This window comes from Bactrocera tryoni, chromosome 1 (genome assembly GCF_016617805.1).
Source record: "Bactrocera tryoni isolate S06 chromosome 1, CSIRO_BtryS06_freeze2, whole genome shotgun sequence".
Taxonomy (NCBI): Eukaryota; Metazoa; Arthropoda; class Insecta; order Diptera; family Tephritidae; genus Bactrocera; species Bactrocera tryoni.
The window spans coordinates 64,853,399-64,868,921 of record NC_052499.1 but is presented as its reverse complement, the minus strand read 5'-3'; the positions used below and the strand labels follow the sequence as shown (position 1 = coordinate 64,868,921).

The following is a 15,523-nucleotide window of genomic DNA, read 5'->3' as shown; positions in this document are numbered from 1 at the left end:
TCCATGAGTCATCATTGCATTCCGAAAAAATTACGGTTTGGTGCGGTTTATGTGCCGGCAGCGTCATTGGGTCATACTTCTTCCGTGATAATCAAGACCGAAATGTTACTGTGAATGGGAAAACCTACCATTAAATGATAACCGAATATTTTTGACTCTAATTCGACGATATGAACTTGGACAATATGTGGTTCCAGCAGGACGGCGCCACAAGTCACACAGCGAATGTTACAATCGATTTACTGAAAACCTAGTTTAGTGAACGTGTTATCTAACGAAATGGCCGCCTAGGTCGTGCGATTTGACGCCGTTAGACTATTTTCTGTGGAGCTACGTCAAGAAGATTGATTAACTTGGTGCTAAAATCCAACGTGAAATTGCAGCAGTATCGGCCGTTTTATGCCTGAAAACCGTCGAAAATTGGTTTCAGCGTCTGGACTTCTGCAAGCGTGCTCGTGGTGGCCATGCAAAAGAAATCGAGTTCCATACATAATGGCATCGAATGAACTTTCACAGGAATAAAGAATTTCATTGATATCCAAAACTGTTACTGTTTTATTTAAAAACGAGAAAAAAAGTTAACTTGGGCTGCACCGAAGCTAATATAACCTTCACAGGTGCATTTCTTTTAGTAACTAAGTGTTCAGTTTGTATGGAAGCTATATGCTATAGTAATCCGATCTGAACAATTTTTCCGGAGATTACATTGTTGCCTTAGAAAATAATCCATACCAAATTTGGTGAAGATACATTGTCAAATGTGAAAGTTTTCCATACAAGAACTTGATTCCGATCGTTCAGTTTATATGGCAGCTATATGTAATAGTGGTCCGAATTCTATCCTGAGGGACTAGACATAACGAGGCAGGCTGACGAACATGTTAAATCGACTCAGCTCAACATACTGATCATTTATATATATACTATATAGGGCCATCGTGAAAAACTTAATATACCCTGTTCAGGGTATAAAAACTTATGGAGTGCTCTTATTGAAAAACCCGTTATTACATTAATGATAACTCAAATCAAAAGTTGCAAAAATGCACATAAATTATCAAACCGTGACATGTGATGGATTGGTTCAACTATCATAGGTTAGTATAAGTACATACTTACTGTCGGTGTCAGTTTTGAGGAAAATAAGAAAACATGACAAATACATTTAGAATAATTTCTTGTTTTGACAAAGCGTTTCCGAAAAGTTTATACAGAAGTCTGTAGGCAGTATAGAAAAATTCAAATTATAAGGAGGGTAAGAAGGGCTAATGAACTCGACATCTGAAACTTACTTAAATTTAAGGAGAACACATGTTCAATTCGTTGAATAAATGGAGGCTTTGTAACCGTCGGAGAAAGATAAGGATTTCACTTATTTAGCAAGCTGTCATTCGATTGATGTTCCTTTCGTAAACAACTTTTAGGCTGATATAATTCTACGCCGCGATTGAGCGTTCGAATGTCAAAATTAATCTAAGCAAAAATCGATATGGATAAAATGTTCATGTTATGGAAGATTTGGTAATAAGTTGGAATGCATGAAACTCAAGTTCAAGCAGTTGACAGTTGACAGCTGACAGCAACAACCAATTAACTTGCACACAACAACACACACTTTTGTCAAAGCATAAACATGGACAGTAAAAGAATGATTACGAAAATGTTATAGGTTAATTTCACGGAAATGTCAGGAAGAGAGGGAGAGGGAGTGATAGCCAATGCGTGGAAGGAGCACGCGAACACAGGAACAAAGGAAGTGACGAAAGCAAAGCTGTCAACTGTCAAAAATCAAGAAAAACTTTGAGCGATAATACTTGAGGGTATTGGGAATTCAACGCCACCCTTAGAAAGGGTGCCGCCACGCGGAGCAGTCAAATGGAAAGCAAAGTGAAAAAATAGCTCTACATGTAGACGATATGCACCAGTATGCGGTGTTTACAACAAAATCTAACGAAAAATCCTGTGCAGCACTAAACCAATAAATAAATGAAAAAGTTATGGGAGTGTAATATTGAGTTTCCATTATTGAATTTTGGTGTTTTCTATTCGTTATGCGAAAATATGTGAATGCCTGTTAGCAACAACAAAAAGCATGAGCAAACAAATAGCTTTTAGGGTCTGTGGGGGGGTGGTACGTTCGCCGAACAAAGGATAAACCGTTGGCAAACAACAAAAGTTTCAATTGTGCGCTCAATAACACAATTTGTGATAACGGCACACACCGTGTTGACATCGAGTTCGAGCAAATGCCGGAGTTTGGCTTATCGAAGGGAGCGGCAAAAACTTGTGTAAACTATGCGAAAGATAACTGAGATTACAAAAAGACAAAAAAGGAAACAAAAAAGTCGGAAAAGAAAATTAAAATTTGGTTATATAAGTTCCAGCGGAACATTTGTTTTGTGTGCCGAATCAGTGTTAACAGTTTGTGCTTCCGCCGCCTTTTTGGGTTTTGTTTAGTGGTTACAAAATAGAATAATAAAACTTTGCTTTCATTGGAATATAATAATACTTTTCAGCGAATGTGCTATTCGAGATATAATTGCTATAAAAACTTAGTGAAGCACGTTTAGTAATACGCCTATTAAATATGTGGTAAAGAAGAAAATGATTTGAGGTATATTGGGGCATAGCTATGCTTCTGGGTAAGCAGTTACAGTTGTAGAACTATACCCAATTTCTTTTCTGGCGTCCTTGCCGCGCACCCTGAAAACGTGCGTAATCCTTGCGTAAGACGTGGTAGCCAACCCGTGTGAAGCCTATTGTCATGACTAAAACAGAGCAAGTTTCAACGCAGCCACTCCAACATATTCGACTTAAGGGTTCCTTGAATTCTAATAGCATCGTCTGTCCAAGCGGGCGACAGTTTTAAAATAAGCGGCTATAAAGCTAAAAGCTTAGCGAGGTTTTGCGCCGTGAAATAAGCCCCCTTAATATTGCATATAAGGTCTTCTCAAGTATAATGTGTGAAAGACTGAAGCCCACCGTCAACAAACTGATTGGACCTTATCAGCGTGCCTTTAGGTCAGAAAAATCTACTATCGATCACATTTTCAACATATGCCAAATCTTGGAAAAGACTCGTGAAAGGAAGATCGACACCCACGAACTCTTCGTCGCTTTTAAAGCCACCTTCGACAGCGCGCAAAGGAACAGCCTCACTGCAGCTATGTCTGAACTTGGTATCCCCGCAAAGGACCTCTCCCAGCCGTTCGATACCAAACGAGGTTTCAGACAAGGCGGCTCCCTATCGTGCGACTTCTTCAATCTACGACTGGAGAAAATAATTCGAGCTGAAGAGCTAATTCGAAGAGGTGCAATCTATTACAAAAGTATACAACTGCTGGCGTACGCCGAGGCCATCGATATTATTGGCCTCAACAACTGCGCCCTTAGTTTTGCATTCTCCAGACTGGACAAGGAATCGAAGCAAATATTTCTTGTCAACAAACAAGCAGTCGTCGCACTCGCGACTTGGCTCCCACGTCACTGTTGATAGTCATTACATCGAAGTCGTAGATAACTTCGTCTATCTTGGAACCAGCATTAACACCAACAACAACGCCAGCCTCGAAATCCAAAGCAGAATAACTCTTGGAAATAGGTGCTACTTCTTGCCTATTTAGCAGGCAATTGAGCAAAAAAATTCTCTCTCAAACAAATTGAGCAAACAAAGACCAAACTCAATAAGTCACCCAGCATCCCCGTCCTGTTAAACGGTGCAGAGGCATGGACGATGACAACAGCTGTTGAGTCGGCGTTACGAGTTTTCGAGACAAAAGTTCCGCGGAAGATTTATGATCCTTTGCGCATTGACAATGGCGAATACCGCAGTCGATGGCACGATAAGATGTACGAGATATACGACGCCATTGACATCATTCAGCGAATTAAGAGGCAGCGACTACGCTGGCTAGGTGATGTCGTCCGCATGAATGAAAAAACTCCAGCTCTAACAGTATTCAACGCAGTACCCACCGGGGGAAGCAGAGGAAAGCCCTCCACTCCTTTGGAAACACCAGTTGGACCTGGCTACACTTGAAATCTTCAGCTATAACCGCGTAAGCGTGTTTACGCCAATAGAGAAAAAGATAGAAAAATAGAAAATATTTTTGAGAAAAGTTTCGACCAGTCTGAAACTGTAAAATCATTGCTTTAAAATGATTTCATCAAAACAAATGTGTGAGCTGTGAATCGATTATCCAACTGCTTAATCGCAAGCTAAATGGAATAATGAACTGTCACTCATACGCCGTGGCCACACAGGTTTTAGCGTGAGAAAAACGTTGGCGTTTTCAAACATGTTTTAAAATCACTTTTTAATTTTTTATTTCTCAAATTTGACTCATATTAAAATTTTAACCCTACTGATTGGGAAAATATAGATTTTCGTACATTTTAATTACAATAATTCAACGAAAATAAATTCCATTAAGAATACTTTGAAATATACGAAACATACTCTGAAACGCTAATTATTTATTAAATAAATTCTTCAGTTTATAATAGTGTGTGTGTGGTTATGCACTTGAAATAACGGTGCTCATGCTACAGAATATTAACTTTTATGCTTGTGGATTTCCATATAAATTTCATGGTTTCCTTTTCAATTTCGCTTTCTCTTTTATTTTCGTCATGTCAAAAAGCAACGTAAATACTACTCGTGAATAGTTTAAAAGCTACAGTTTACCAGCCACACCAGAGCAAAGCATAGTTCACTTCACAGAAGCCAAAAGTGTTGCATACGCACAGGCACACACATACACCTACATACACACATGCATAACTACCCACACATATCTACTTTGTTGCGAGCATTTGAAATGTTTGCAACTTTTGTGGTTCAGCACTTGCGTCATTCGCACTTGCCCTCGTGTCCGAATCACACAGAAGCACACTCACGCACACACACACACATTAACATGTAAAATGTTGTTATTACTGCGGCTGTGCATTCTTTGGCACAGTCATTTGTTCGCCATTCGGTGCTATTCACTTTCTCTCTGATTATCCTTTGTTTCGCCATTGTGTTCGTTGGTTTTGTTTCAAGTGTTGCTGCATTACGAATTTCGTTTTGTTTGTTTGTTTGCTTATTTTGTATTCGCTGTGTGCACGAGTGCATGCTCGTAGACTTCACTTTCATCACGAAAAATATCACCAGAGCAACAATGTGGTGCGGTCGGACGAATGCGGGTGACAAGTGTGACAGTTCTAATATTTACAGGGGATCGTTGATATCAACGAGTGAAGAGCTCATAAAGCAAAGTAAATAAATTTCATATACAAGGCAACTCGTAACATATTTCTAACAAAATCACATATTCTTGCTGGTCAGTGTTCGAAAAATATTTTTGACGAGTTTACAGTTTCAAAGTCTAGAGCAAGGCAACAGGGAAACAATGGAGCATCCCTTGTGCGCGTGTCCCGCATTGGCAAGACTACGCTGTAAGCTTATGGGGTCCTCAGGGTATGATACACTGGAAAAGGTATCGATAGTGAGGCCACAGAGTCTGTTGAAATTCGCGTCTAGCGCAGGCATCCAAAATGATCGGTGTCGCAAAGGACCAAAACTGGTCTATGCGTGGCTCATTTTCTTACCAGACTAATCTAACTTACTGTTTTAAAACTCCTTTAGATCACCTGAAAATCATTTCGCTATAAGTTTGAAGTTTAGGACGACTTTTAGTATATCCAAAAACAGCCTTCTGAATTTATCACCCTTACATCATCCGAGAAGTTCAACAGTATATGTATTCCCGAAAGATTATCATTACCTTCAACAAAACTTGAATGTTTCATCATGCTCTACTTACTGGCGATTGATCTTTAAACATATATATTTTTGGATGAGATAACAACGAGATAAAGGTTATGGGAGAAATTCCATAATAATACTTAACTCGCTAAATTGATTAAATGATCACCAGTGTTTCATTCACTTATTGATTGTTTAAGTAAAATTTGACAAAACTTAAGGGCATATATTCTGACGCAGTGAGGTTTCGTACTAATATTAGGGAAAACCTTGTTCCGCTTTCATCGATATCATCTTGTGTACTGGCATTGGATCTATATACATACATACTCCGCTACACAGAGGAAGCCCGTAGAAAGCTAAATAAGGTCATGATTCGGACGCAAACATGGCTTGACTCCACGAAAAAAACAGAGCTACTACTGCTGACGAACATGTACTAAGAATATTCTAACGACACAAAAAACTATAAGCTATATAAACAATCCAGCATTCCACAGAAAAGCCAGTGCAAATCTCCCCCTATATTAGCAGATTAATGGTCAACATTCGAGGACTCACAGAAGAAAAGAGAAAGCTCTTAATGTCAACAACCACCAGCGTCTTACTATATAGAGCACAGTTTTTGGCAGATGGCTAAAAAAGAAAAACCGACTCAGAGTTGCAGCAGCTTACCGAACTGTACCAGGTGATGCAGTATTAGCCATAAGTGGTAATGACCCCATTGACTTTCCAGCGCATGAAAGAAAAAAGCTGTAGGTGTTGACCGAATAAGGAAAGACACGATACTCACATGGCAATGAAGATGGGAGAATGGCAGTCACGGCTGATAAACGGCCAAATTTATAAGAGATTTAAACTTATGAACAAGTTGAAAGTTTGAAGAAATCGACTTCTTTACAACACAGCTACTATCCGAACACGGATATTTCAGAGAGTACCTTCATTGAATGGGTAAAGTCGTAGAACCGTAATGCCTATATAAAGATGCGACAAAAGACAACGCAAATCACACATTCTTAGCTCTTTCCAAACGATTTATATTTTTTGGGAAGCCTTTTCCCTCCTTACGAGATGTGGTCTCTCATGAACTTATCTCCCTACTATTACCACTAAATTGAAGGTTTTATTTAGCAGAGAATGATCCAATTTAAGTCAAATATCCACTGATCAGTTCCTTTCGTCGATTCTATTTTTACGGTATATTCAAAATCCGTTCTCATAAATCCTCGTGCTTATTGGCAAAAAAAATGGTCAGTCGATTTTCACGAGCTTCTTTTGATCTAAATTTTTTACTAGCAAAATCATTCGCTATAGATAGGAAGAGATAACAAACACTTGATACGAGTACCAGGTGCGGACTATAGAGTAGATGCATTAGAACTTCTCAAATAAGTTTCCGCAGTTTCTGGCGAGTTACAATCGATGTGCGTGATCTGGCGTTATTTTGATGGAACACAATTCCTCTCTCATTGAACAAAGCGGAGCAGCTCATAGTAAATGATTTCCTGCCAATTTCTCCAAAATCTTGCTAAGCATTATTTCTGGTTTCGCCACTGTTTGCGCCGGATCACCGCGATTCGGCCACGATCATTTTTGCTGACGTAAGTGTGATCAACTTTTTGAGATCAGTAAGCATCTCCGTCCGAAATGTACCGATTTTGTTGCAATTCAGCAACGATTCGCGGATGGAAATACCGTCTATTGAATTCGTTTGCGAATACCACTTATGTGGTATCTATCCATCTCATCGAGTACAAACTTTTCCTATTAAGCAACTTGACGTTCTTACTTTTTATGTATTAGGTGTGAGATTTTGCTAAATATACATTAAATTTCATTATGCGCCTAATTGTAGGCAACATTTTTATATGAATTTATGTTACTGTTTCGCATAATAGCAATAAAAAATATTTTGTATTATTAATACCTGATCAAAATTTTGTTGAAAATAAATTAATTGTGGCGCGTCGGAAAATATTGTGGTAGAGAATGTTTTTATGGTCGAAAGTCGCCTTAGTAGACAACTGCAAACTCTCTTTTTTCGAGTTATGAGTATTGAGTGTATAAATCCTTTATTTTATAGAATTAGTAGTGCCGTCTGAAAGTTCAATATATTTAGCGCAGCATCACTCGACATTCAAGCAATTAAATCAGCGCCAATTATCGTTATTATCATTACTAGAGCTTTATTAGCGGCTATCAAAGAGTTCGTAATTAAATTCGCAAACTTTAAAAACCATAAATTATTATACGAATACTTCCAGAACGCTTGCGCTGAAATGCTGCCGTAAGTGTTGCTACAGCCTGCAGTTAACTTTTTTGTCCAATACAGCCACAGATGAGCTTATATTTATAGTAAGTAAAAAGTGTAAAGCTCACATGGTTGGCCGTTGCCGGCTGTGCGGGTACCGATACATGTGTGCGTGTGCGTGTGAGAGCCTATATAAAAGTTAGTGTGTCGCTAGGTCGCTTCTTAAGCGCCACTTACTCGATTATAACGCAAATAAAACTTTTCGCATTCGTTGTTTTTTAACGAGTTTTCTTAGGAGAGGGAAAGTATAACTAAAACAACAACAATAATAATGCTGTATAAGCTCATTTCAAGGATAATTTAGTTGAAAATCGCTCGACTTCCGTTCGTGGAATTAAGTGTGCAATCGTTTCGGTTTGTCCTTAACACACTTTGCCGGTTTGTTGGTTACGAAAGCGGGGCGAAAACAGTTAAAGAAGTAGCAAAGTAAATAACAATAACAATAGCAACAGCAATAAAAAAGTAAAAGAACTCAAACCGACTCGCTGCGGTGATGAGCCATAAATTTTTCGCAAAGCACACTTACAAAAATTGAACTCAATAAAAACGCTTAAATGCCAAAAGGACGTGCGAATAGCAAAGGATGGGCGAGGAGCAAACGAAAATAAGAAGAGTACATAAAATTTTGTTTTCGAAAAATTTAAACATGCCTCCGTTTCCATTTTTCACCGCACATATGTCTGTGGTTATATATATATATTGGTCGATATGCATTTTTGTTGCTTTTATATTGTGGCAACATGTTGCTACAACGTACAGTAGTTTTGTTCACCTATCGGTTGTTTGTGGTGTTAAATTGAATGAAATCGGCCTACAACCACGCCTACTGCCCATATACATCATTTTCAAATTCCATCTCACTAATTAATTTCTATTTACAGTCGTACGAGGAGTGATCTGAAGGAAGAACAACTAACGTCTACAAATTATCGAAATCGGATCGTATATCTCCTTCTAGATATCGCATATTTGGACCACAGTGCCTATGGATGATTTTTTTTTTTCGAAACTTTAGGTCAATGTGTGAGATACAAGTATATTTTTGGAATTCGGAGAGAACTCTTTTATGATAAGTTTTTTGTATAATAAATACGGTCAATATTTATTAGGTCAATATTTGCATTAGTCCATAATACCTATCCCCCAACTTTGATCTTTGTAAATTGCTAGACTCTAAAAACATTTCAGACACCCCAACTTAGCCCTTCTTGACTTACTTTTGTTTTGCTTTTGTTATAGACGTGACAGCAGGAGCCTTAAACTGAAGCACAAGAGGTCAGTGTTGTAATCGCGTGTTAGTTCGCTATTTGGGTTTAGGTCAGACGATAAGGTTCGAGAGAGCGTGTCGCAGCAAGACATACTATATACAGATACATACCACCTATGTCCTTACTTACTAGCCAATATTGCAAAACAATGAATGCAGCACGTGTTTATTTTTCCCTAAAAGGAAGACAAAATTAACGAAAGCAAACACGCAAGCAAGTCTACACATACCTCTACCTCTCTCTATCTCTCGGCCCTTAAACAAACTTACGCGCCTGAAACAAATATTCAACGCTTGTAGGCGACTTTTAAAACCGAAAACTATTACGTAAATAAATACAGCGAAAATCCGTTAGCCTCGTCCTTCATTGTATTGGCAACAATTTATTTGATCTGTATCTTTGAATTTGCAACCAAATAAATCGAGGTAATTTAAAGCCATGAATAGAGGTTATGTAAGCTACTTTCTGCATATAGCAGCTTATGGTAACTCAGCATATTATACAATATTGAAGTAAAAAAAGTATGAAAGGTAAGAACACCACGAACACTCTACGCACTACTGCTAAAGAAAACGCGGAGTGTTTGATATTGCTTTCATCGAGCTTCTTCTTTTATTGGCGATGAGCGATTTGATGTTGTCCAACATATTGGTCCAACCCTGAATTGCTAATAGAGTTTATGAAAAGTTCTTTCATAACAGTAGTACCATCGATAAATTAATATTACCTGCCTAGAGTCCCGCGCTGTAAAGAAAACTTGTTTTTAGTTGGGGCTCTGAACACAGATTCTGGATAATCACTAAATCGCGGTGGTCAACAAGAAAGAAGATGCAAAGAGAACTGTTGATATTCCCTGTTATCGCATACATATATGTATATAATGTTCGAATAGAGGTACTTTTCAATATATTTTTTTTTTTATTTTTGACAAATCACGCATGAGTCGTGTCAAGATCTCATGTTATTCTTGTTCAGTATTGTTTGGCATTTCGCCATGGAATGTATTATGTCTGAACAAAGTTTAGAAATCATTCAACTTATTTCTGTAAAGAATGTGTTTCGCGCGTTTCACTCAGCTTATGGTTCACACAATGGGCTGCACGCTTGTGCAAGAAGTGAAGATGCTCGACCTTCCGAAGCGACATCACTTCGCTCAATGGACCTTATGGACTCTTGGAAAGTTCCAAGAAAATCCGACGTTCTCAAGCCAAGTTTTGTTCAATGGTGAGGCCCATTTCTTGCTCAATGGGTATTTAAACAAGCAAAATTGCCACATTCGAGGCGAAGAGCAACCCAATGAATTTATTAAGAGAACAATTCGGTGAGAGAATTTTACGTTTTGGGTCGGTCAATATGTAAAGTCTAAAGCTTATGCGGACAATCCCGCTTCAATTCAGGCCTTGGAACAAACCAGCACGCGTTTCACTTTCCAGTTACCAGTAGAAATCTGGAATGAGTCATCGAAAATTGGACTCAACGGATGGACCATCTGAGGCGTAGCCGCAGCCAACTTTTGAAAGCGAAAATATTCAAAAAATAAATGTCAAAGAATATTCTTTCGAATGATAATAAACATTTTCCATCAAATTTGAAGTTTCTGTGTTGTTTCTTAAAAAATTAGAAAATCTAGAAAAGAATCACCCTTTATATTATATTTCGCAATCAGAAAAAGTGAGAAGTGACCTATATGTTTAAAGTTAGTATATTTTCTGAGTTAAAACTTCAAGGCTATCTAGCATTTTTCCCTCCAGAATATATGTCTTTCATTATACAGTCATTGATATTTTGAAAATTACTCTATATTACGATAAACTTTTATATCTCGACAGCACCCCTCAAGTGTGGTTGGATAACATTTTCTGCTTACCTTTAACAACCTGAATCTCTGCTGTTTCAACACTATCTAAATGTATCAGTTCTTGAAAAAGGTTTCGTAGTATCTTCAGGTCAAAGTATTGGCTAAAAAATCGTACTTTTAGGTTATGTTAATCTGGTAGGCTTGTAAGCCGCGCAATGACCAGTTAATGGTCCTTAGCGATGCCAGAGGTGCCAATAGTGAGGCCGTGGAACCTATTGAAATTCACCTTAAATTTTAATGAAGTGGAGTTACATAGTTCAAGAGAAGTAGTCATCCTTTAGAATGCCTGCGATTGAGATGAATTTCAATAGGTTCTATGGCCTCACTACTACTCTTCCAGAGTGAGCAAGAACTCATGAATGCTTGAAACGTTGTCTTGCAAGTACGGGGCAAGTGCACAAGAGATGCTACAGGGTTTCTCTGACGTCTTGCTTTTGACATTTTCTGCAGTCATCTCGATGTGTCAGCCCCTTTCCGTTCGAAGCAAAGACTGTAGGACAAAAATTTATATTCTCTCTCATATTTCTGTTCCTTTTTGTTTTTGTAACAAAAACTTGTATGCCAAAGTTCATTTAAAGAAGAACGCTTAACTACGTATTCTCAAATATCAGATAAGAACCTCCCTAATATGTTACATATCTACCGCATAAACATTTGTATAGCAATTTTATGTCGATTATTGCCATGGTTGCCTCATTTTATTGTTATTGTTGCGCTGGCATTGATGTCGAAGTGGGGAAAAAACTGTCGAAACAATGCGATGACGTTGCCTTTGGGAGGATGACGGCATTGCAGGTATTTCCAGTGGACATGGTGCTTATTGTCAAAACCAGGGGCTATAAATATATATAATATATGTGTGCCTGTGTGTGTATGTGTATATACATTTTTTATAGTATGCCGCCAACTTTAATATTAAACTTAAAACTGTAAGCAAAAATATAACGCCAACTGGCCAATAAAATACACACTTACTCTTTTATATAAAAAGTTCTGTGCCAATATACATACCTATGTACATACACGTGCATACTAAGCAACAAGTAATTGCGTTTTTTACACGCATACTAGTGGAAACTCATCCATATGTACATAGGTAGTTACATATGTGTATTGGCAACCGTTATATTTCACTTAAAATGCCATGTGCTTTGCTTCAGTGTAAACTATTATTTGCATTTAGTTGCATATGCAGGCGGTCAGCTATTAATGAGACCGCGTATATAGAATATTTATGTGCATACTTATGGATTAAAAAATACTCGCTATTTTAATTTATTACTATTACTATTTTAAAGCGTTTATGAAAAGTATGCTTCTACTACTGTGGGCAAGAAATAGTAAGACTTTTAAATTTAAATTTCGGCGAAAACCGATTTGTCGATTTTTTTTCTAGATTGGTATGACTACCAGTGACTTAACTCAAGGAATTGACTATCTGAGGCACTGCGATTTTCACGATGGATAAAAATATCGAATAATGAATCTGAGACAAATTTTATATTTCCAACCAAATTTCGTTTGTGGAATCATTGTGAATCTTGGAAAAGGCTTACGGTAATTGAGTTTTAACAAAAGCACAATCCTACGAGTGGTAAAAATCCTGTAAGGTCGAGAGATCGTTGAAGACATGCCACGTTCTGGACGACCTTTGACTTCTTCAACTGATGAACACATTAAAAAACTGAAGGATATGGTGCTTGAAAATCTTTCAGGCAAGTGTTGGAGAGATGGCAAGAGTGCTCAACATCTTTTGCGAGTTCGTGCGAATGATTTTGGTGGATATTTTGGGTATGAAAAGTGTTTTCGCTCGACTCGTCCCGATAAAACTGATTTCTTTTTCAAAAACTGTACGAATGTGATCGTATTTATAGCCAAAAATGCAATGAATACCATTGATAAACCGCCGTATTCAGCAGAATTGGGTCTGTATGATTTTTTCTTGTTCACCAAACTGAAATTGACGCTCCGTGGAACACGTTTTCAGTCGACCGAAGAGATAAAACAAAATTCGCTGATGGAGCTGAAGGCCATCCCAAAAAGTGCTTATGAAAAGTGTTTCGAGAATTGAAAAAACCGTTAGAATAAGTGTATTACATCTGGTGGGGATTACTTTGAAGACAACAAAAAAAGTTTGATGAGTAATTAAATACTTTGCGTTTTATTAAAATATCAAAGTACTTTTTCACAATATATTCAATTTTCGTACAAGGTTGAAGGGAACTGAGAGACTGCAAAAAAATATATATATTTTTACTCATTATAATGCAAAACTTAATTATCGCCTTTAAAATAGGCTACTGAACCAATACAAACATTCCAACGCTTAATCCAAATATACCGGTTATAAGCCTCCATTCGCCAAATTATTGGTCATTTTCGACGCCATATTCGTGAACTTGTGTTCGTGATACAGAATATTTTCCTAGACACTTCTACAAGATTTTTTGTTTAAGTCCCGCATCATAAACAAAGTTATGCCAAATACTCAATTATTGTGTATATTAAAATCAATCTTCAACCAAACTAGGAGTTTCTCCAGATCGGATTTTCTAACACTGTGATAAATATTTAACTTTAAAGCAAGATAATATTTCAGTCAATTTAAAAGATTTTCTTAAAAACGAGTATCGACCTTTTAAAAATGAAAATATATGTATGTATCACAATATATCATTTAATATGATTTTGGGAAAAATTATAAACGAAAAAGTTATGTATGTATATGTTATGAATTTGGAAACTAAATTTTTGCAACAAAAAATTGTATCAAACGAAAAGTCACTGTTTTCACGAGGCGAATTATAGCTGTTTTTTTGTTTCCTCCACTTTCCTTACAAAGCCCTTTAACAAAATGAGATTTAAATCGCCAACCACCTACAATAGTGCCACAGTTGTTTGCAAATCTTTTTTCTTTCGATTGTTCGCACCGCGGAAAGACCGTTTGTGCTGTACAACAAACTTTGCGACAGGGCATAAGTGACCTATTTTGAAAGTCGTTTAATCTTTTGCGACTCAATGGCATAGAGCACATCACAGAGCTGTACACAGTGAGACAACAAAAAAACAAAACTGAAAACCGGACAAATAAATAAACACACCATGCCACGGCACTTTTAAGCACAAACACACACGCACACACACATGCACATGCACGCTTTTGTAAACAAGCTTGAAAAAGCATACAGACTGGTTAATGAAATCGGACGTGGAGTGATGCGTGCGGTGACATATTCGGGCATATTTACATTTGCACGCACACATGTGCACATATTGAGCATACAAAAACAACAAACTACAACGATTTCAAGCACACACCAAAGCATGTGCGACAGCCACGTGCCAGTCATTCGCACATACACACACACATTTTCAACCATATCATATTCATAGCATGCTTTCAGGCGCCCCAAACCGTGTGCTGCATGAAATCAACCAAACAAGCAACTGCTCAGCCAGCGTGCCACCATTCGTGCATTCGAAATTACCGTTAATTAATGAAATGTGAAAAATCAAACATTTTTGATGCCACAAACCAGGCCCAGTCATTTAGAGATAATATCGACTAATTTCATTATTTCAAGCTTTTGACTCACTCTTCATCCTCTTCGTCATCCTTATCGCCGGCAGTATTGTTGTTCTCATAGAAGACATCATCCTCACGGGACTCCTCGTCCGAGCTGAAATTCTTCGCATCCTCATCATCATTGTCATTCTCGCTGTTGTTGTTAATATTGATGTTGTTGTTGTTGGCGTTGTCCTTATTGACGCGCCGCTTAGCCGCCTCCTCCTCCAAGTACTTGGCTTTCGTGATTATTTCATCACTACAGGATCGGTGACGAAAAGATAAGACAAAAATAATTAGTTCAACGGCTGTGCAGGAGAGTTTGCTACGTGAGCGCTATGTATGTATGTATGTGTGTGTGTGTGGATGTGTAAGAGAAAGGGAGATTGTGACTGTCATATGAGAAGGATGTGCGGAAGTGGGAGCTTAATGGCGTTGGTGAATTGTTGCAATACATACTTACAAATAAAAGGTGATAAAGGTGAGCTAAGGCATAATTAAACTTTTTTGTACGAGAGCCACTCGTGTAGCCCGAGTGCAGGATGATTTTTGAAGGGGAATTCTGAAGGGTTGAATGCTGCACTTAATTTTATAACAGAGAATAGGCCAATTGGGATTTTAAAATGATAGGCCAGGTTGGTAAGCGGATTTGTGGGCGGGATAATTTGTGGAAACTTCAAAGCAGTACAACAACAAAAAATACATTTTTAATGTAATCTTGTAGGTGTATGGGTAAGTGCTCTTTCGTGCTAATGCGCTAAAGTTT

The 15,523-nt window shown here is 37.8% G+C and overlaps 1 protein-coding gene across 4 annotated transcripts in view; it reads right to left on the bottom strand.

Moving 5' to 3' along the window:
- The window catches only part of LOC120768979 (proteoglycan Cow), a 153,698-nt gene that overhangs the window by 28,951 nt on the left and 109,224 nt on the right, over window positions 1-15,523 (bottom strand). For all 4 annotated transcript variants that reach the window (XM_040095815.1, XM_040095786.1, XM_040095806.1 and 1 more), the window contains exon 5: window positions 14,789-15,016. In XM_040095815.1, the coding sequence (XP_039951749.1) occupies window positions 14,789-15,016 (228 nt within the window). The remainder of the gene's footprint in view (window positions 1-14,788; window positions 15,017-15,523) is intronic.